Source organism: Perca flavescens, chromosome 19, assembly GCF_004354835.1.
Source record: "Perca flavescens isolate YP-PL-M2 chromosome 19, PFLA_1.0, whole genome shotgun sequence".
NCBI classification, from domain to species: Eukaryota; Metazoa; Chordata; class Actinopteri; order Perciformes; family Percidae; genus Perca; species Perca flavescens.
In genome coordinates this window covers 24,238,480-24,261,043 of record NC_041349.1, presented here as the reverse complement: position 1 = coordinate 24,261,043, position 22,564 = coordinate 24,238,480, and the positions used below count along the sequence as shown (strand labels likewise).

The 22,564-nt window shown below is 42.9% G+C and overlaps 2 protein-coding genes across 13 annotated transcripts in view; one reads left to right on the top strand and one right to left on the bottom strand.

Moving 5' to 3' along the window:
* The first annotated feature begins 898 nt into the window (after positions 1–898).
* rcor2 (REST corepressor 2) lies at positions 899–14,199 on the top strand. Its single transcript, XM_028564454.1, is given in 16 exon segments — positions 899–1,173; positions 4,590–4,715; positions 6,859–6,915; positions 7,518–7,592; positions 7,883–7,963; positions 8,442–8,494; positions 8,654–8,815; positions 8,923–9,047; positions 9,359–9,425; positions 10,171–10,410; positions 11,023–11,100; positions 11,466–11,523; positions 12,087–12,154; positions 12,722–12,883; positions 13,765–13,919; positions 13,921–14,199. Coding segments are annotated over 15 exon segments (1,692 nt in total). The 5' UTR covers positions 899–1,173; positions 4,590–4,591; the 3' UTR covers positions 14,108–14,199.
* Positions 14,200–19,759: 5,560 nt separating this feature from the next.
* The window catches only part of mark2b (MAP/microtubule affinity-regulating kinase 2b), a 57,585-nt gene continuing 54,780 nt past the window's right edge, over positions 19,760–22,564 (bottom strand). For all 12 annotated transcript variants that reach the window (XM_028564682.1, XM_028564685.1, XM_028564691.1 and 9 more), the window contains one exon: positions 19,760–21,558. In XM_028564682.1, coding sequence (XP_028420483.1) covers positions 21,209–21,558 — 350 coding nt within the window. In that variant the 3' untranslated portion in view covers positions 19,760–21,208. The remainder of the gene's footprint in view (positions 21,559–22,564) is intronic.

Below are 22,564 nucleotides of genomic sequence, written 5' to 3'. Positions count from 1 at the left end.
GCAGGGCAGAAACAGGGGGGTGACTATCGAGAGAAATCATGGAGAAGATGAGATAAGATGGGAAAATGAGAGAACTGGGATGATGAAGAGGAGGTGGGGGAAGAAGAAGAGGAAGTGGTAATGTCAAAGAGAGAGTAGGCCTAGAGAAAGAAAAAAAAGAGAGTGTGTAACAGGCTGTTACATGTCAGCAGCAGGCACTTATGAAGGTAGCCTATAGCAGCAGGTCCTCTGTGTGTGTGTGTTATTGTGTTTATTGCTAGCATCAGGTGTGTGAAATCCTCCTACGGCCTATCGCTAAAGCAATTCTACTCACACACTCATCCACCTGTACACCCCCCCCCCCACACACACACACACACAGTCTTTTTCGATTTTTTTCGACATAAACCAAGTATTGAGGCTATTTATCCGAATCAAAGTCACGCACGCACGCTCTTATAATCACGTTTGCTCTGTCACACACGCGCACACACAGGTTCAATTGTACCCCACTCCTGCCCTTTTCTCCACCATGCATACATCAGTACAAGTCTGGACAGCCTGCCTCAGCACAGAGATGCACAGCTGACGAATCCCTCCGCCGACACACTGGCAAGTAGTCCCTAATTTATGGGATTTTGATAGATGGCAGGTTAAGAGTAGAGTCTATAACGGCTACTGTTTATACAACGGATAACCGCGCCGTCTTTTTCCTATTTAAACGAGATCAACTGTGGATAATAACCATAGTGTAAACAGCAGGCAGGCAGTTTTGAAAACCTGTTTTTTTTGCCAAAGCCTTTCAGTAAGAAATACTGGTAGATAAATCACTCTAATGTGTCAAATTACATGTTAAGCAACAAAATACAAAATTAAGACCTATGCTACACTTAATAGTTTTACAGGACTACTTTTTGTCAATCCAAACGGCTTGTTGGGAGAGGCGAACGCATCGGGGCGGATGTCCACTTCACTTTTCCCCGGGTGTTGTCTGTCTCCCCGGCGCACACTCACGGCTGCTTCCATCTATCCATGCAGTTCACTTCATTGTACTGACTGTGCTCATCAATTAGATAAGAATTAAGCCGTTTTAGATGTAATATTGTCTTTTAGCGCTTCGAAGAGGATTTTAACTCGCGGAACGAGGCGCAAATAAGTTTTGAGTGCGGGAAAGCGGAGAGAAACGAAACACAGGTACGGTGTGACTGTTATCTCGACTTCCAACTATTAACGTTACTAATGTAACGCGAGGGTACTAGCCGCAAGCTAACTGGCTAACGTTAGCATCCCATCGACCAACTAGATTTGACTTCAGATTGCACTTTGGAGAGGAGGGAAATGTCGCCTGGTTTTTATTGTTCAGCCCCCAGAAAATACTTTAGTTCAAACTGCTACCGTTTGTAGCTAAACGTCCTGAAAGAGACCGCCAACTTGAGTTATAATAACCCAGAGAGCGAGTTTTTACTTGGTGCCAGCAGCAGACACAGCGTCAGTAGCGTCAGTAGTAGTAACGGCAACGTAAGCGTGGGGAAAACAAAAGGACTTCAAAGTCTGACACACAACATACATGACTGCTTAGGAATAAAGCTGTGAAAATTGTGATTTAGTTCTGATAAAGCACCGGGTGCATATGCACCACCTCATATTTTTTTTATTAACTAATTTATAGAAAACCAAGGTTTAACAGATTATACAATGCTGGTTTAAAAATGAATCCCTATAGTAATATTCTCGTGTAACCTTTACTGAAATACAAAAATACCACTACAAGGTCACTCTAAACTGAACTTACTCTTGAGATCCACAAGCACATTTTTATTCACTTTAGGAATACGATTGTCAACGTTGTCAGTAGGCCTATGAGTAACAGTTATGCATCAATGCATTGACATTTATGATAGAGAACAAATCGAATATATTTTTATAGACTATACCTTAAACTTGATTAACAATGTGTAGTATGGATTGGATTTGTGTAGCATAATCATAGAATGTAAATAGAGCATAATACATCAATAGATGTTGAAAGTTAAGGGGCAAAAAGTTCCTTGTGGTGGTGAGAGGATGTGGAAATTTTATTGGTAGCCTACTAAGCATACGCGGGTGGTTGATTGGTGGTTGCATTACTTACTACAAATAGATCCTGCCTAGTCGGGTTAGCAGTTGTATAATAGTTTTAGCTCTTATTACTCATAACAATTGCTTAGTCTGCCAGAGATGGAGGCTACCGTGGCAGTGTCCGAGGCTATCACAACCCCCTAAAACTCTCTGAAAGTGAACCTAGGCGGGATTATACTTTGTCCCCATTATACCTGTAGCTTCAGCGATTTCCCTAATTTAAATCCATCGAGATATACGTAAATAGACATAGATTTGTCTAGGTTTGAATGAGGTGAGTTTCCAGTGAAGTTAGAGGGGGCAGCTGTTGTAGTCTTTGGGGTCACCGGGAGCCGCGATAGACAAAGACCCCCAGAGAGCCTCAGACACTTGTATTGTCTACCGGTGTTTGGCAGATGTGAATTCATCTCTCGGGTTTTAAAGATCGCCCCTCACCCTCTGCAGAAGCATCACTGGTCATGTTTAACCTGGAGAATGCGAGAAATGGGACCTTAATGTCGCCCGTCTGTCCTCAGACTCCGCGCCCGTGCTTTGTTCTAGTTGTAGTTCCAGTGAGGAAACTGGAGATGAACTTGCTGATGTGATTTGTGAATGAAAGCAAACCTCAGGTTTTAAATTTCGGTGCACATAATTCGGGTTTACTGCGATCGGTGAGTGATATAGGTCATTGTCTCTGTGGTCGCCTGTCGTTTGTGTGCGAGGAGGGAGTTTTGTGGGTTACTTTCTGCTGTGTCCTGAGCTGAACGTCTAGTCTATTGTGCTGCTGGGAGACTCACTGGCCCGGAGATACAGAGAGAAAACGAGGCTTGGCCACCTAATAATATAGCACTGACTGTGGATGACACTTAAAACGAGAGTCCCCTTCATGCAGGAGGGCTCTCATGTTATCCATGGCACGCTTTCCCCACGTTGTTTTATCGGATTCTGCCACTTGTCAGCTGTGCTGTTGCAATCGATTTCCTTAGCATGTAGGAGGAGGCATGTGAGGACATTACATTACATTTGGACATCTTAATAGTGAAATTGAATAGAACATGAGGCCAGGGCAAAAGCAACTTCACTTCTTAGCCTTTTTCATACTTTATACACAAAATGTTAAGGGCTGCAACTAATGGTCATTATTGATCAAAACAGTGACAAATGGCCATTATCATTTACATACAGCCCAAGTTACCATATTCAGACAGCTTGTTCTGTTCAACCAATAGTGAAAAATCTGAAAAAATAGTTTGCATAGATTAGTCTACTAGCCTAATCATATCAGTTCTAAAAATCAGCAATTTGTTACTCTTTTTGATATGTCAGAATAGTGTTTCTTAGTGCTGAAACAAACTTTTGTTTATCAATTAATCTGCTGATTATGTTCTCATTAATCATTTTAACATTTGGTTTATAAAATATCAGAAAATACTGAAGGAGGGTCAGCCCAATTTCCTAGAGTTCATGATGACATTTTCAGAAAATCTGCAGAAGATAAAAATATTCAGTCAACTATCACTTAAGACGAAGAAAAGCAGCACATCTTCATCTTTTTAAGAAGCTGAAACAATGAAATATGCAACATGTTTGCTTGAAAAATGTCTTAAATGATTAATTGATCCCAGTGATGCACCTGGCCAATCCTCCAGATCGATAGCACTGATACTGACTTGCAGCCATTTTTCTGAACTTGTTAATTGGAATGGATATTGGCAATAATATGACCGATTCACATTAAGTAAAGCTTCTTTGTCAGTATCTTTTTAAAAATAAAAAAAAATCATTGTTTCTGCAGTTGCATTCACTCAGTCACAGTGGGCTGCCAGCACAGTTTTTAGAGCCCCACCAAACCCTGACATCCTGTTACCTTTCATGCAATTATTCCACTGAGTTCCACACAGTGAAGTATACACATTATAAATTGGTATGTCAGCTCTAGTGGTGGTGCCCCCATAATAGGAGCATGTTCTTAATTAACTGGAGTAATAAAGGAAGACTTGAGTTAATCAGTTTGGGTCCTGTGATGAACAAGAAGAAGTGCCTGTGGATTGTGTGTTGAACTTGAACCTTAATCCGGCAATCGGTAAGAGATGTGTTTCATCTAACAAATAGCGGCCACAACATGGCATCCTCACTGTATGCCACAGAACTGATCAAAAGGTCATTTTGATTAGCGAGACACCAAGTTCTAGCTAGTGAGTGATAATGAGGGTTAAGGAGAAAGAACTGAGAGTTGTTGAGTGTGAATCAGTTATCATACATTAAACCAGTGTTTGGAAAATAAAACAGCCCAAGGGAAAGTAATAGGATTCCTTCCAAGGTAGGAGCATAAGGTGCCGTTGTACTTTACAAGAGTGGATTAGGTTTTATTGGGGTTCAAGTGAAAACTAACAGCAGCCAACTTGCTAATGGAAATTTTGTTGATGAATGCTGGTGTGTAAGTGGTTAAATTTTATTGTGTGTGTGTGTCTGTGTGTGTGTCTGTGTGTGTCTGTGTCTGTGTGTGGAAGCAGCCATGCCCTCAGTGATGGAGCGCTCGGGGTCCGGGGTCCTGTCCAGGAGCAGAGCAAAGACTGTAACCAATGGCAACAGCCAACCACACTCTGAAGAAGAGAGCAGCGATGAAGAGCATGCTCATGGTACACACAGACACATACACTAAACTGAAGTATAATCTACTGCATGTGTAAAGTGTACTTACCGTAGACATGCATTTCCATTGTACAGATATACATCATGCCAGCTGTTCTGCTTGCATTGCTGCAGTGCTTCTATAGTCCCTGCACACTGCTCTCCTCTGTCCTCCCCTCCCTTCCCACACTCTTCCATCCTTGTTATCCTCTGCCCACATATATCTTTCCTCCCTCCATTTTCTCCTTCACCCACTGACTTGCTGTTGATCTTTCATTTTTGAACCGTTATCTCACTAGCCACAAGATATCTTATTAGATCAAACAGTTTAACTGGAATGGTTAGGGAGCGTCAAAAGGCACTTTACTACCCAGATTTTCCACTGTTGATGTAGGTCTGAGACTTTAAGCCACCATCCCTATCATTATGGCAACCCCCCACTTTCATACTCGCCTCCACCTCCATCCGTTTTCAGTCTTCCAGTCACCTCTGTCTTTTTCATCCATCTTTTATTTTTCTCTCATTTCTTGCCTCCTTTCATACCCCTTTTTTCATCCAACCTTATTTCTTCTTCAGTCATACTTCATATTCCTGTCTCCACCGGTTTCTTACAATCTACTCCAGTTTCTATCATCCCCGTCTCCTCCCTTCCTGTCCCCTCTCCCTGAGGAAACAGTAATCTGTCTCTTCCTCCTCCTGGTCTGCTTCCCTGCCCCTCTCTTCAATCCTCGCCTTCAACCCTCTTTACTACTGCACTAATTACTTAACGTTTGCCATGCTCTGTCGTACTTCTCTCTCTCTCTTTGTGTCTGTCGGTATTTCTGTCACTTAGTGATGAACATGCTGAAAATGTTATCACGAAAAAAAATGTAATGCATGAAAGGTATTTATCACGATCTATGCTATTTCTGTTGAATTTGACTTGTTCTTTTGTAAACGGAGACAGGTTATATGCTGTGATTATAAACTTTCTGGTATCTTGGTTGAACCAAATTGTTCAGAAAACCAAATCTTTAGAAGAATTAAGGAAATGGAACAAGGGAAGACTGAAACAGTCAGCAGTTGCTTGTCTTTTAAAACCATTAGAACCACACTCATTTCAATAGTTGATTAAAAGCAGGCTCCCTGTGTGGTTCTTACAGGCTGACAACTTGAGGATTGTTTGCACTCTTGCAAACTAATTACATATCCCCAGGGTTTCCCAGTATTTTATAGTGCCCAACCTTGCCTGAAATACCTCCACTAAAGAACCTTTTTGTAAAATGTAATTGGGCCTATTAAGCATCAGGGAAAATAAGCATTGGTGCTACTTTACACAGAAAATGCAATGTATTCAAAGATTGAGGTTATTGTTTAAACCATAATGTTACTACATTAATAGCGAGATGAGGTGTGCCAGGATATGGCCGATTCAGCTTTGCAGGTGATTCATTGATTGATCACACATCATATGTTCAGTCAGTAGTAATTAATCAGAGCAGCACATCACTCTGACCTTTTAACAAGTTGGAAAAAAAATCTGCTCAATCATTTACTATTAAATTCTGATGTATGAGGGGGAAAAAACTCACTTTGATGGGAAGCGCTTATCAACTTCACAAACCCTGATGCCACAATATGGAAATTTCAGTGTAGGACTGAAATCAGTTCATGAAATTGTACTTCACTTTTGAAAGCCAGAGCACTGTTTTGGAGAACCTTTTGTCCTTAGTTTCACAAAATACATAAAGACTTGTTAAGGCTTTTAGGCCTGTGTTATGTGTATTTGGCCTATTCGTATAGATGTTTTTCTCACAAACCACAGGGTCTCAATTGGCTCCGATTGAGTAGGCTGCAGCTATTATTTCAATGTGTCAGACATTTAATCAACAATTTGGTAAATATAAATATCTATTGCTATTGCAGAGGCAGAGCCCTGTTGGGATAAACCAATAGTGAAGCCGGTTACAGGGCAGAGCGCAAAAAAATGATTACCATGCTGTAGATGACTCTCCTGTTATCTGCTTCTTATGGTCCCGTCTATCCAGCTCTGCAACTTTCTGGGAAATTTACGGGAATACTTGTCCCCCATCCTCTTCCATCTCTGCAGCTCTACCCATCCTTCTGGGAAATAGAAAGTCATATTCGTCTTGTGTGCGTCTCTCTCTACAGACAGTATGATCAGAGTGGGGGGAGACTACCAGGCTCAGATCCCAGAGTTCAAACCAGGTAAGCTGAGAGAGGAAAAAGAGATGATTGAAAAGGAAAATGAATAGAGAAAGGGAGGAAATCAGGGCTGAGAAGGAGACATAGAGGTGAGGAGTAATGTGGAGGACATTGAAATGGAGGAAGGAGGGGAATGCAGACAATGAGAGAAATGAAGGTCAAATGACCAGTTACTGTCTTCCCGTCTCTCCAGGAAATGGAGAGGGAAAATGTAGACGCTTGCCTGTGTTGCAGAGGTTGTCCTTGTTCAGTAATGGGAGTAATGTTTGTTTTGAGGCGGGTGTCAAGTCTTTGTTTAATCAATAAAAGGGTTAGCTCTGCAATATTCAAACCCCTTAGTAAATGGGCATCACATTCTTTTTTCTTTTTTTTTTTTTTTTTTTTTTTTGGGGATGTTTCAGAACAGTCCATAGTGATGTTGAATCAGAATAAAGCTAGTTTGTTAGCGTGTTTGTTTGAAAACAATTTCACAGGGAATGGAAAGGTTTAAAGATTGTAAAATCAAGCTTATTGAAGTATCCTGATTCATTGTATAAGTTGTGGTAGATTTAAGTGGCTGAACACTGCCAAAGCAATCCAAAGCAAAGTTGTCCTACGACCATCAGATTGCACCAGAAGAGGGGAGAAGCAGGAAAAACCAGCCTCTCGTTTAACGTCTGGATTTTGGCAGAACACAGGTGGTAAATTCCCAAAAAGAGTCCTCTTGCTGACACGCCACCATCTCCTCCTTGTTTTTCTTGCCAACGAAAAGAGAGATGGAGCCTAGACAGGAGAAAACACGCAAAGAGGGAGAAGTAAAGTTCATATGAAGATAGATGGGTTAGATAGATAGAGAGGTTGGGAGTCATAGCGGTGGAGGAAGGAGTAAAACAGGGATTCAAATATACATATTACCTCAATATATGAATTTAAATGCTAAATGTGTTTTAAAATAATAATCACCAAATGTCCTTGTTTGTTGTTTTTCCAGACAGTCCAACCCGCTGCAATGAGAAGGACGAGAGGAGCATGTTGGTTTGGCGTCCCAACAGTCAGCTTTCTGATGCAATGTGTAAGACACACACACACACACACACACACACACACACACACACACACACACACACACACACACACACACACACACACACACACACACACACACACACACACACACCTCACCTTCACTGATGCAAGCTTAACAGTGTGACCTTCAGTTTAATGGCTATATGCTGACTAGAGAATAGCAATTAAAACTTTCCTTCTGTGTTTTCTCCTGTGCACTCATTTACTTTAATTCTTTGGCCCGCTTTGTCTTCATCTTTTCCTATTATTTATTTAATTGTCCTCATCTTTCTCTCTCTATTATGCATTTCTTGTTTTTCTCTTTTCTCTACTTCCTCTACCTGGTTTCTCCCATCCTCCTCCATCCACTATACTATTGTGGTTTCTTTTTTTCCCTTCTATTTTTTCTTGCACTATACCTCCTCATCTCCTTTTACTAATGTTTCCTCTCTTTTTAACCCATTTTGTCTTTCTTCTAATCCCAGTGGACGAGTACATACTGATGGCTAAAGAGAAACATGGATACAACATGGAGCAGGTATGGCAGACCGCAAATTTCATTTAATTTTCACCAAAATGCATCAGAAAAAAAACCTCAAGATAAAATCTCTTTCTCTTTTCACTGCTCCTTTGTATCTAACTCTTCTGACCTGTCACTGTTTGCCTGACTCTGTCTTCGTCCTGTCTGCGTGCTTAGGCTCTGGGCATGTTATTATGGCACAAACATGATGTGGAGCGCTCGCTTGCTGACCTGGCCAACTTCACCCCGTTCCCAGACGAGTGGACAGTGGAGGACAAAGTGCTGTTTGAGCAGGCCTTCAGCTTCCACGGCAAGAGCTTCCACCGCATCCAGCAGATGGTGAGAGACTGGGGGGGAGGCACAACATTTAGCATGAATTTAGTGTAATTTTCAAAACAAAACAAATATTTGAAATTCAATTTAGTGATTTCTGTGTTTGCGTGTAGCTTCCAGACAAGCTGATCTCCAGCCTTGTGAAGTACTACTACAGCTGGAAGAAGACCAGGACCAGGACCTCTGTCATGGACCGACAGGCCAGGAGGCTGGTCAGCAAGAGAGAGAAAGATGACAGGTATGAGATATTCAAGAAAACTTTAAGGATCCCCTGAAGGGAACGAGACGGGTGGAGGGAGGGACAGAGAGAAGAAGGACTGAGCAGGAAGGAAACATTAAGTTCTCAGGACATTTACAAAGCTCAATAAGCACGTCCTCCTAGGAAACAAGAGTCTCATGAATACAAATGAGATACTTTGATATTATTAGTTGTCATTTTCAGTTGACATTCTGGAGCAGTTTTAAAAATACTTTGATGAAATCAGACACTTTTAATTTCGAGTGGCAGAATCTTGGGTGTGTTTAGTTACATTTTCTTTCTTCTTGTAGTAATGATGAGATTGAGGAAGGAGACCCTGGCAGTGACAGTGACTTTGAGATTGACGCCAAGAAAGAGGTGAGCAATATAAAACTAATAATAATAATGGTTGTTGAGTGTGCGTGTGCTTGCTTATTTAAACAATTCTTTGTGTTTTATTAGTAGGGTTGGGTACCGAGACCCGGTGCTAATACGGCACCGGTGCCTAAACGACCGGTATCTACCGGACTGAATTACAACGCGGATTTCGGTGCCTCATTTCTGTGCCACTTAAATGCCTTCTGCGCTGCTCTCTGATGCTCTGAAACAGAAGTTTGAGGCGACAGGAGCATCGCGGCACGTGGTGCTAGTTAACACTACACCTGACAGCAGGTAACGTTAGCCTACCGTTAGCTAGCAGCTGGATTAAACACGGTTAAAATGCTGACAGCTAAACGGTGTAAAGGGTGTCTGTATTTCACTGGAGAGGATTTCAACAGTGGGATGTTAAGCAGTGTGCAGCTGCCGTTGTCGGAAAAACAATCCAGACGTGGTGCGTTCACTTGAAACTAGTAAGCCTGGTGGTGCATTCAAAGTTATTGTAAAATACTCTATTCCCTATTACCCTATTTTTTTAAGTATCTGTTCAGGCAACGTTTTAAAAGTATCGTTTTAGCACCGGTATCGGAAAAAACTCAAACGATACCCAACCCTATTTATTAGTCATGACTTGCCTGAGGAGATCAGCCGAGCCAAATTGATGCATTCTCTATCCGCTGCCTTCTTGAATTGCTGTTCATGTAAACGGGTGTCATTCTGACAGAACCTCTGTCTGTCCACACAGGCGGTGAAACAGAACCCCAACAGTGCCAACTCTAACAAGGCCACCCCCAGTCGCTCTGGGCCGGTGAAGAAGGAAAATATCGGAGCTCAGTACCGCCACCACCCGCTCAGAGCCCGCCGCAGGCCACCTAAAGGCATGTACCTGGAGCAGGGAGACATCATGTCGGTGTCAGCCTCCCACAACGCCGGGGTGCTAACTATTCAACAGCTGGACACACAGTTGGTGTCACTCAAGAGACAGGTATGTACCTTCAGTATGAGTAATCTGGCCATTTGAACTGAAGGTGTAAATGCACCAAAAATAATCTGAAAGCTACTGTACTTCTGGAGGTAGTTTTGGTAAAAAACCAATAGGGTGTGGGTGGGTGGGTGGGTGGGTGGGTGTGTGTGTGTGTGTGTGTGTGTGTGTGTGTGTGTGTGTGTGTGTGTGTGTGTGTGTGTGTGTGTGTGTGTGTGTGTGTGTGTGTGTGTGTGTGTGTGTGTGTGTGTGTGTGTGTGTGTGTGTGTGTGTGTGTGGATCTGCCAGTAAAGGTGAAATTTAACACCTCCTCGAGAGCTTTATAATGCAACAATACATTAATAAATTGTCACCTTTTTATGTGACAGATCTAATGAATGCAGTCTCACTGAGGGTTTGCTTTGTTTTTTTACCGTTAGTATGAACATTTTATAAGCAGGTTTCAACAATAGAAAATTAAGAATTGCTCCAAGAAAACCTTTTAATTTTTTAACTGCAACTGGATGTTTAAAGTAAAGCATTGTCTTAGTGCATCAGTGCAACTAGCCCAAAAAACAAACTTACTACACTGTCCCCTCTGTCCTCTCTTTCGTCCCTGACACTTTTCCCTCTCAGGTCCAGTCTATTAAACAGAACAACAGTAGTTTGAAACAGAGCTTAAATGAAGGTGTTAACACTTTCAAACCAGCTGAGGTAAGTCTCTTTTTTTTTTTTTTTTTTTTTGTACAGCTTTCTTTTTTCCACTCTCTCTTTCTAAACTGTCCCTCCTTTACATCTTTCGTCTTATCCCCTTTTTGATTTGTTTCCTGGACTGCGTTCCCTTTTCCTCATCGCTGATCTCTCTTCAGTTTGTCGCTGTCCTTGTTCATGGATTATTCCCTCTGCCCTTTCTCATCTCCCTGCAGATATTATTTCATCCCTTGTGGGACTGAGATTGGTCTTAATCTGCCCTTTTCTCTCTTGCTGTCATTTTCACCCCTCTCTTCTCCTTTTCTCCTCTTCTTTTCTACCACCCTCACACTCTAATCTCTCCCCTTTCCTCTCTTTCTCTCTCTCAGCCTGTCCCTAAGATGAACTCGCGTTGGACCACAGAGGAGCAGCTCCTGGCTGTGCAGGGTGAGTAAAGGCTGCAGCAGCATCATCATCCTCCTCCTACCCTCTTACAGAGTCACCTCGTTTACATATAGTACATATTTAAGTCACCCCTCTGCTTAGGTTAAACTGTATTGGCCTTAAAAAACACACAGGCTTTGTCCAAAATCATGTATTATTCAGTGTGTAGTATAATCGGCATTTGCTATATTATCAAACATGACACCAGACTAGATGCTTTTTGTTGCAATAACTAATTAGTTGTCAGTTTACCTTTTGAGCAAAGCGTTTAACCCCCAGAAGAAGAGAAAGCAGAAGCTGAAAGACATGAAATGAATGATATGAGAGTGAAGCCGGACAGGCGTGGAAAAGAGCAGGTGCACTCAGCCAGCCGAGCTCAGGTAAAGGTTAACAGAAAAGGCACGCATCAACGAGCCTGTTGACACGACATTCACTCCTCCTGTCTCTCCTCTCACACACACTGCTGCATTTCTCTGACAGAGGGAAAGTTTTTTTAGCCTTTTGATGGCAACGAATTGGTGGTGAGTGATGCATAGACCTCATTAACCTGGCGTTCTCCTTTCCAGCTATCCGTCGCTATGGTAAAGACTTTGCAGCCATTGCTGAGGTGATCGGGACCAAGACACCAGCTCAGGTGAGCAACCTCGTCCTCAAATCTTGTGAAGATTGCCTCTCTCATCTCTTATTCTGACCTCCCTCTTACCCTCCATCCATCCAGCAGTTTACTCTCTGTGAGGTCTGCTTTTCATCTCCTCTCCAATTTCATTCTCATTCCTCTGTCTGGATAAGCATTTTTCTTTTATAGGATAATTATAATCTCCATTATCCCTCCTTTCATTTTGTCTACTGACCTCCAATCTCCGCCTCCGTGGCCTTGGAACGCCGTACAACTTTCTGCCCTGCTTCATTTCTCTAAGCGGGCATTCACACAGCCTGCGTCAGCTGTCAGAGGCAGGTCTTTCCATTCATTTTGGATGGGGGTAGTGTGTTTAGGCTGCGGCGGGGTTTGCCGCAGGGGGGAGACGCCAAAAAAAAAAACGCGGCGGCCTGCGGCAAAAAGTTGAGACTGACTTAATTTTTGGATAAACCCAAGCCCACGTCACGCTGTGGTGGCCAATCATGTAACCGGAGATCAGACTTGTCAGTTTGTTTAGAGGCGGTGTGAGAGTCCCTAACTCTCCATCTCTGCCTGTCTGTTCAGGTGAGTTCCTTCTTCGTGAGCTACCGGCGCAGGTTCAACCTGGACGAGGTGCTGAGGGAGTGGGCGGCCGAGCAGGTGGCCACCAGCCGAGACCAGAGAGACCTCAGGAGGAGCAGCGAGGAGATGGCAGCCGCTACGGACGCAGCGGCCGAGGAGGACGAGGTGAGCCGTGGCACGATACACATACACGTATAAAGAACACCATGAGTCGTATTAGTTCAAAGTTTCTCATTTTGAGAAACGACGTTTAGACACTTAAGGACGATGTCTTAACAAGTCAGTCAAAATGAAACCGCATACCACGTGATATTGACCTTCTCGTCTAACTCTTTAACAAAACGCTGAACTATTTAATCTAAGTTAATCGTCAACCATTGTCCATCACAGAGTGGTAAAAAATTTGTTGGCTGGCTCACTGGTCATCTAATTAAAGTTCTATTTATAGTCATTCAAACTTTTCTTGTAAACCTTAAATGCACCTTATGAAAAACCCATTAAGAGTTTAAAAAAAAAAGTCTAATATACTTAAAAATAGTTGTGCAACTTGGAGGAAGGGTAATGAATGCTACAACTACACACAATTGCTGGTTTTAGTATCAGATTTGATTGCGTGTCCTCAGTGCTTACCAAGACAGCGTGGGCCCTAAGGAAGAAACAGAGGAGAAAAACTTGCAAGATAGAAAGTCCGTCATTAACAGGACCATCGACTTCATGCTGAATCACCCATTCCACGTGTCTTTCTCCGTGCTTTAAATGCTTGTTGGTGCTCTCGGTGCCTGAAGTGGATTCAGTGGGTGAAATTCAACCATCCTAGCTCCCGAGTAGATTGAACAGGAGGAGCAGGTGGTTGTAACACAAAGTTCTCTCCTGTGCCATCTGCTGTGGTTAAAGCCGAATCCTCGTAGAGCAAATGTGACATCCGTCTCTCTATTCTCACAACTGTTCTCCACCTGGCTTTCACCTTATCTCACTTCATCATCTGTTGTCTCCACTGTTTGCCCTCCTCCTCCTTACCTCCATATCTGCCTCCTCCCTCCCCTCAGGTCAAAATGGAGGACTCCCCCTCGGACGCCACCAGCGGCTCCTCTCCTCCCTCCTCCACCCAGACCCCCTCCTCCCTCTCCCAGCCTCCTCCACTGCTGCGCCCTGCACCTCCGTCGGCTCCCCCCAGCCTCCTCCGTCAGCCCCCTCCTCTGCAGACACGCCCGCTCCAGAACAGAGCGCCCCACAACCACCCCCCCCCCGCTCATCCGACCCGCAGTCACCACCTCGTCCTCCACCGGGAGCTCCAGCCTCAGGGCCTCTCCTCCCAGCTCCTCCTCTGCTGCAGGCCAGCTCCCTCCATCGCTGGTCGGGCTCAAAGTGGAGCAGCCCAACTCGCACTGATGCACGCACGCACGCACGCACGCACACACGCACACACACATACACACACACACACACACACACACACAAAATTAGCATGCAGACAAACAAAATACGTTCTCTTCTCTCCAGAGAAAATTCCTTCACCCTGTAACTTCCATCACCCCTAGCCTTTGTTCCTGGGACCATTACACATCACAAGTTCAGGTCCCTAAGGTGACATCACAGCTCTTAAAATGCAGGAAGATCCCCATTGTAAGGCAGTGGCCTGAAGCCCCTTTACTGTACTAACAAACACCTACCTCCAGACCAACACACACACACACACACACACACACACACACCCTCCCTGAATAACACAAAAAGAGACACTGGATCATCTAGCTGTTGAAGAAAGCCATGACCACAGAGTGCGAAACACACCTGCTTGTTTCCATGGAAACTGCTGAACATCTGGATTGCGGAGGAGTGTGGTTGAACACACAGACATGCACTATATATATATGGGTTGCACGATATTGACTAAATTTGATATTGTTTATGAATATTGCAATATCGATATTCATTTCGTTATTTTTAAACACATCAAAATAGATTCATAACAAATTGAACAAGGTTTATTTCAACTGACTGTCATATTGGACTGGTACAGCATGAATAAATAAATAAGGACCATGTCTACAGAACAGGACATGTTTTACTGTATAAAATATATAAAAGAGAACAGGACACGCACCTTTTCTTTCGCTTCCGATTCGTTCCATTTTGTTTATTTCTTCACTTACACGTCACTCTGTCGAAATATGCACACACGTGGTACGCTCCATAGGGTTTGTCACTGAGTGGACCCGTGGCACGGTAACTGGCCAATGAAACATGATCATTATAGTGTTTCAAGCGAGCTCTAAATCAAACACAACTTAGCCATACAGCCAACGGATGGGACGCAGGGCTCCACAAAATAAACAAAATAATACATACTTATTGCGACACTTTCAATATATTGCGATAATATTGAGTCGATATATCTTGCACCCCTAAAATATATATACTGTAGGTTCCACTGGGTAGGTATCAAGTCATCGAAACAGCCTTCAGGTAAATCAAATGAATAAACGAGGGACAGAACACGTGAGCCAAACCTGCTCCTCCTGACATCAGAAAGTCATTCAGATGGGTGGAAATCATGTGAAGAAACAGGCTTTTTGTAAGTGAGCTTTGCTTTAAAACTCAGACCCTCATAGAGGAGTGAAAAAAAGTTATTTTGCAAATTAACAGGACTTTGATCTCGAGGCTATCCTATAAGTTTACTGTTATGGCTGTCAATAGTTGAAGCTGTTGGTTCAAAAATGGAAAAGAGCAAGAGGTCGATATCTCCCTCTTCTCTCATAGCCATGTATTACTAATATTAACTGGAGTGATGTTTTCCCTTTTATTTTTTGACTAGACATTCAAAGTGAGCCCTAGGTAGGCAGTTAGTCATTGTAAGTAGTTTAGATAGTGCACACTTTATTATGATGATTATTATTGACTAAGCACTAAGGAGAAAAGGAGCCGTTTAACACACATGACTGGACTTTTTCCTCACATTTCAAGAAGACAAGTCAGTCTCAACTGTGTGCAGTGCTTCTTCACTAATTCAGGTCTTCAGCGTTCAGTCTAGCGCAACACTGAGCAGGAATCAAAGCAGCCCATCACGGTTTGGCTTTAAAGTGGCTTGCATTTTTAATTTGATGGACTTGGTTTCTTGCAGTTATTCCTTCCTACAAAACTTGCTCGTGCGAACTGTATGTGAGAAGCTGTTTACATTGTGGAAACTGAACTGTTTGTGTTTGAGAACTGTTTTCTTAGAATAAAGAAATGACCAAATAGTATAGCATTAGTGTTTTTTCACACACACACCAGAACGAAGTGAAAACGCCTAGCCTATGTATAATCAAAGAATTTCTACATTTTAGCATCACGGAGATTTGATTTGTTAGGGCGACGTTACTTTCTCTGTTGCCAGGTCTTGCGAGACCTTGGTCCTGAGACAAAAACAGGTCTCGAGTAAAGTTAATTAATTTTCTCCTGGTGTGTCAGAATGTTCTGGAGATATGTGGATTGTCAGAAATGGGACCAATATCTACTTTGACTATGGGGGCGAAAGGATCGCTCATAATCTGTGTTCACGTTCACTTCTCTCATTGGAATCAGAGTGATCTAGTCTCCTAAAGAGGCGTGGCAGTGGCGGAACCTACGTCACACTGATACAGTAAACTAGCTCGAGTTGGGGCGTCTCGGTTCCAAACCATCTCTGGCATTATGTACAACTTATTTGGGAGCTTCATGTGAACGTCATGTTTCCAAATGCCAAGTCTCATCAAAACACCCCTCCCCTGACAGACTTCTAGGGGGCCCAAAACATCATAATTTTGGTAATTCGATTAACTGCAACTTTGCATGACTTACCAATTAAAATCAAGGCAGGTCCATCGTTAAACTAATTTTGTGGGCCGCTCTTCTAGAGGGATGCCAAATCTAGTTTTAAAACCTTTATTTGAGTTTATATTGTACTTACATTATGCCTATTCCAGAATAAATGATGTGTCCACTGGGAACTTGTAGGGGACAGCAGTGGCGTAACGAGCCAACACCGGGCCCCTATGCAGGATTATCAAGGCGGCCCCCCTACTACAGCACGTGATGACAGCGCAATGTCCATGAGTAGACTATGAACCGGACAGGATAGGATCATAGAGACACAGCGAATAAGAGATGAGATGACTGACAAAATAGAGAGTAACAACAACAAAAAAAACAGTGGTGAATGTGCACCATAACACATTAAAAAAAAGAATTTCTCAGCCTTTTTTGAGATTGTTGTGGCCCAAAAAGCTCGATTTCACGCGAGCTTTTGTAAAAAATAAAAATGTATGTATGATTGTTGCAATGAAGTTGCAGAAGACAGTGAAAGTTGCAAAAAAAAGTTGCAATTTTTTTTTATAGTACAAAAAATAAATAAAAAGGAAACTTGTTTTGGGGAGAATAATTATTACAATGAATTAATTACTCTGGGCAGAGATTTCCTAGGGACCTTACCAAAAAGGGTCAGGATGCTGCAAATGTTGGTATAATATGAAGCTGGTGGATTTAAGACAAAAAATAATTTATTCAATGAATCAAATATGAACATATATGTCACTGTCAGTGGCTTGTTAGTTAATTTCCTATCCTGCCCCCCCCACACACACACACACTCATATGGTTTAATGAAGTAGCCTACTTATTGGACTTTAACTTATCATTGCACTTACAATAACGAGCATAGCTGTCCTCAATTTAGGTCATTGTGTCATATCATCTGCGGGTTTTTCCTGCATCCACCTGCACGTGTGTGTGTGTGGCGGGGAAATGGAGCAGCAGCCCCTGCAGAGAGCCGACAGTAGGCTATTCAAACAGCAGCCGCTTCAGTGACTTTATAGTGAAAAAAACAAAGCGAAGCCTACATTGATGTTAAAATGTATCCAGGTTGGCAGGACGGTCTGAAATGTTTTTCGCTGTATGTTTTTTTGGTCAATGTGAGATGTTCGAGTCACACACAGCTTGTCTTCATAACAGATACAAGGAAATTAATTTGACCCGTTCTCACTCCCCTTGGTCAGTGGCTGCACGTGGGACTGCTGGGATTGTCGCGAGTAATGAAAATGCGATAGGGGGCGCCGGCTGTCAATCAATATCTTCCAGTGATGCGGGCCCCTGATTGGTCCGGGCCGTAAGCACCGCTTACCGATAGTTAGGCGTCTGGGTGACGGACAGGGTAAAGTCCTTAGACCTTCATCAAATAAAATACTAAATAAATAGTACACGTTTCTGTTGTGAAACACTCGTCTAGAGGACTTTCTGCATGCTTGTTCAGTGCGACTAGCCTACTGCTGAATGTCACATTGCCTATATAACTACAACAATTACCCTACACAGGAACGGCTGTCAAATAGGGAGATGACAAAGTCTGAAAATATATAAAAGATATACTTACATGCATAAATAAATATAATCGGTGCAACAAACCTTTGGTTTTCAGGAGTCTTGCACACCTGAAAGTGACCCAGTTGTAATATCCACGCAGACTAACACACGTGCACAGTAAACAGTGAGGTAACGCCCCCTCTGCTGGTGCGGAGCATCACGGGATCTGGACTAGCCCTGTTGTCTTCTTCATGCTCAATCTGAAACCAAGCTGTCAGTTATACAACCGTTGGGCTCCTGATAAAAATAAAATAAAATAAAATACTGCCTTGATTGCTGTTGGTACATGACACACAAGTTATTTTCAAATAGTTAAAGAAGCAATTTCTTTTTTTTTTTTTTTTTTTAAGAAAAGGGTGTTAAGCGGTTTTCTTCATTTGTCTTTACGAGATTAGAGCTGCATTACAATGAAGAGGTTAAATATTTTCATTATGAGCCCATGAAAAAAGCCTGCAGGATGGGAGGGGTGGGGGGGGATTTAAACAGGGAAACTGCCATAGACCTTTAGCTGCTGAGAGCATACCATCATCTGATTTAACACATTCACGTAGCTTTTTGCAGAATGGATTTCACAGTCAGACTATCATTATATCATTGTTTTTATTACTATCATTGTAATTTTTCATCATTTTGTCTTTGCACAAAAAAAAAACAAATACATTTTCAGGAGTTGATCACCCCTCCCAACCCCAAACCCACCACTACAGTTACAGTTTGCCCAAAACACATTTAAAATCAATGTAAATTACAGCAATGTAAAACGAAATAATGTAAAATAAAATCAACCCTGAAAGAGATAATATAACAGCAACAGCCAGAATAATAATTAGAATCCAATACCCAGCACCTTAATACAATGATCAACTTTTTAAAAAGAAAAATCTGACACATTAAAAACTGAAAGAAAAATAATAAAAACAACAGTGTGTCATTGTGTGAGAAAGAAAGAAAAAGTGTTATGTCAGGTACAACCAGGTGATGGGACCCAACATTGTCCCCATTGCCTCCCCCCCTTTCTCTCTGTGTGTGTGTGTGTGTGTGTGTGTGTTTTTCTTTTCTGCTTCGACAAACAAGCATCAGCGCAAAGTGAGAGAAAGGAAGGGACGTCTTCTGGTTTGTGGTTTTGAACGTGAACATGTGCTCAGATATGAGAAAGTCCTCCCTGCTTTTTCTCTCGGCTTCAAGCCATTCTGGGCCGATAAGGTCTTTATAACAACAGGCCGATGAAAGGAAAGAAATGGCCAAAAAATTAACGAGCAGTAGTCGTCACCACCACCATGAACATCGCTAAACACACCGATAACTGCTGTCTGCCCTGGGGGGAGGGGGGGTTAATGCTATGAGCTGTGTGTTTATGTGTGTGTATGTGTGTGTTAAAGGTGCACTACACTGAAAAGGCAGCAATGATATGATCCGACGTGACCCTTCACACCCTGTCCACCCCAAAAATCCAAATCTGTACAAAACAAAATATTTCAACGACACAAAAATATATTATCAAATCAAAAGTAGAAGAAAATAATTCACCATTCGTCGTCGTGGATTTTTTTTTTTTCCAGTGATCTTCTATAATACACACACACTCCAAATACACCTTGTTTGCTTGTTTTTGCTCTTTGGGAACACAGCAGAGAGCAATTGTGTGTGTGTGTGTGTGTTGGGGGGTCAGGGTTGACATTCTGGATATGAAGGTGTGATGCCAACCGAAATGATCCCAACATAAAACAAACAAAAAAAAGTACAAATAGATCATTTTTAGCACTTATGTGCTGACAACAAAAACAAACCCCAAATTTAAATTCTACAAAGAAAGGCAACATAAAAATCCATCAACAACCCCGTCCGCAAACTGTCCTCCCCTCCCTAGTTTCCCATACGCCCCTCTTTTCCAGTGCACAACTCTTTTTTAAAAGCCATAAAAGAAGAAGCTGAATAATAAAAAATAAAAACTTAAAAACAAAAGTAGGGACTTGAAGCCAGGTTGAGGCCCGTACAATCGATGGCGTCATCGAGGCGAACCCGACTCCTGGGACTTGATGGCGTGAGAGAAATTTAAAAAGGACGAAGAAAAAGGGAGTGATGAAGTGAAAAAGATGGATGTGCTTGTGCTGAGTTCATTTTGCAATTAGAGGGAGAGAGGGTGGTGTACAGTGTGTGCGTTTGTGAGAAGGGAGGTGGTGGAATCACATGGATCAGGCAGATTTTTTTTTTTTTTAAAGTTCATTTTGGAACGGGAGGGGGAGGTTTGGGTGGGCAGGTGGAGGACGGAGAGGGTCCTTTAACCAACAACAGCAGAGTTCTTCGGTAAGTCCATCTGTAGATGTGCGTTTGTGTGTGCGAGTGTGTGTAAATGTGTGTGTGTGTGTGTGTGTGCGTGTGAGAGAGAGAGAGAAGTCCTGGCTCAGTTGGAGTCCATTCAGCTTTGGAGGAGAATCAGAACAAATGTAATCAAAACTCCTTTGAGTTTTCCAGCAAAAAAAAGGCTCTGAACTTTCTGTCAATCATCACCACTTAGTTGAGAGTTTTAGGGAGAAAGTAGCAATTCCTCCACTCTCTCTTTGTCCTCCATCCATCCCTATTTTTTTTTTTGTTAACCTGGTTTCCCTCCTACCCAAAAAGACCTGGCAGCAGAACCGTGCAGAAAAACGGAATAAATAGCAGGAAGATGTGACATGAGTGGTCAAAGTGATCAAAGTGTGACTACTAAAAACAGAGAGAGCAGATCGGACATGCAGAAGAGTGGAACGTCTAGTAGAACGTGACAAAAAAAAAAAAAAAAAAAAAAAAAACCGCAGGGAAGAGAGAAGACCTCGGTCTATAAGTACTTCACAACTCAGAGGAAATGGACTCGGAGTTTCTAATGGCAGGGCCCCGTGAACTTTAGGAACAGAACTCCTAGAAACAGAAACGATTTCTAGTCTCAGAGAACCAACAGCCCTACTTCAGACCTTTGTCCACATAACAATCGTGTTCCCGCCCTGTAGCTTACCTCCACAGTGCCCCCAACCCCGCTTACAGCATCATCTTCATCCTCCTCCTCCTCACCATCACCCCCCCCCTTCACCCGCCCACCTCCACCCTTTAATCTCATCTCTCCTCGCTGCTCCTCCGCCCTCACAGTTTGAGCTCGTTTGCAATCTTTGAGGCAATGTTCTTGAAGGCGATGGACGTGCCTGAGATGCGTTTGAAGCGCACGCCGTTGAGGGAGAGCCGCGGTAGCTTGCACACCTCCATCTCCCACTGGACGAAGTCGTCGCGCGCTGGGTTGCCCGACACGCACAGCAGCATGTAGCGCTCGCGCATCTCGTACTCGCAGCTGTTGGAGTCGAGCACCTTGCGGATCTCGCGCATCATCTCCATGGGCTCCATGGACGACGTGGTCTTCATGGACCAGGTGAAGCGAAGCGAGCGCGGCTTGGCCGAGTCCTTCTGGCTGCCAATGGCAGGAGGGGTGCCGGTGCCACCTGAGGGGGGAGAGAAGAGAAAGAGTGGTGAGAGGGCAAAAGATGAGAGTAATAGAGAGACCAGCGGGAGGACCAACTTAATAAAAGTGATAAGAGATGGTTGCATAACAAATAAGAGCCGATAAAAGATAGGCACAGCACAGAATGGATAAAAGAGGCAAAGTGAATGGATGTGAGGAGCAAGAGTTATGAGAGGACGTGACAGAAGACAGGAAAAGCAAATAAAGTGAGGAGGAAAAAGACGGGAGGGAGGGGGGGGGGAAGCAGAAAAGGGAGGAGAAATGGATTGAAAAGCATCAACAAGTGTGGAGAGAGACATGAAGAATGAGAAAAGAGCTCAGAACAAAAAACAAGATGAAAACCCCCATTAAGGCATTAGTGAGAATAAGAAGTGATTACCATAACCTGAAGGAAGACGTATAACTGAATCAGGATACAACACTTTAAAAACACTTCAATGATAGTCCGATATTTTAGGACATTTGATGTCAAATGCTGCGGTGACAAGAAAACAAGTGCAACTGAAGCTTCTCTCAGCTCTCACTTTCATTAAAAAGAGTCCTCCAGTACAAAGTTGGGAGACTCTTGAGAGACTAATTAAAAGAAAAAGAAAAAGGACAGGCCTAGATATTCTGATTTCCTGGATTAATAGAATCCTTTAAATGGTATTTAAAGTTTAAACTCTCCATACCTGGTAAAGGCCAATGTCTTTTAAACTCCACAACACACACTCTGCTGGCCTGGACGCGATATTACGAATCCCACTATGGCCACGCCAAGACCCGCCCTTCAACAGCATTCACACACTACTATTGGCCAGGTGTCCATGCTTACATGTACAGGGTCCTATCCCCTGACCAATCCCCTAACCCTAATGAAATGCCTAACCCCAACCAATCGAGCTGCTCTGTAGGGCGGGTCTTGGCGTGGCCATAGTGGGATTCGTAATATCGCGTCCAGGCCAGCAGAGTGTGTGTTGTGGAGTTTAAAAGACATTGGCCTTTAC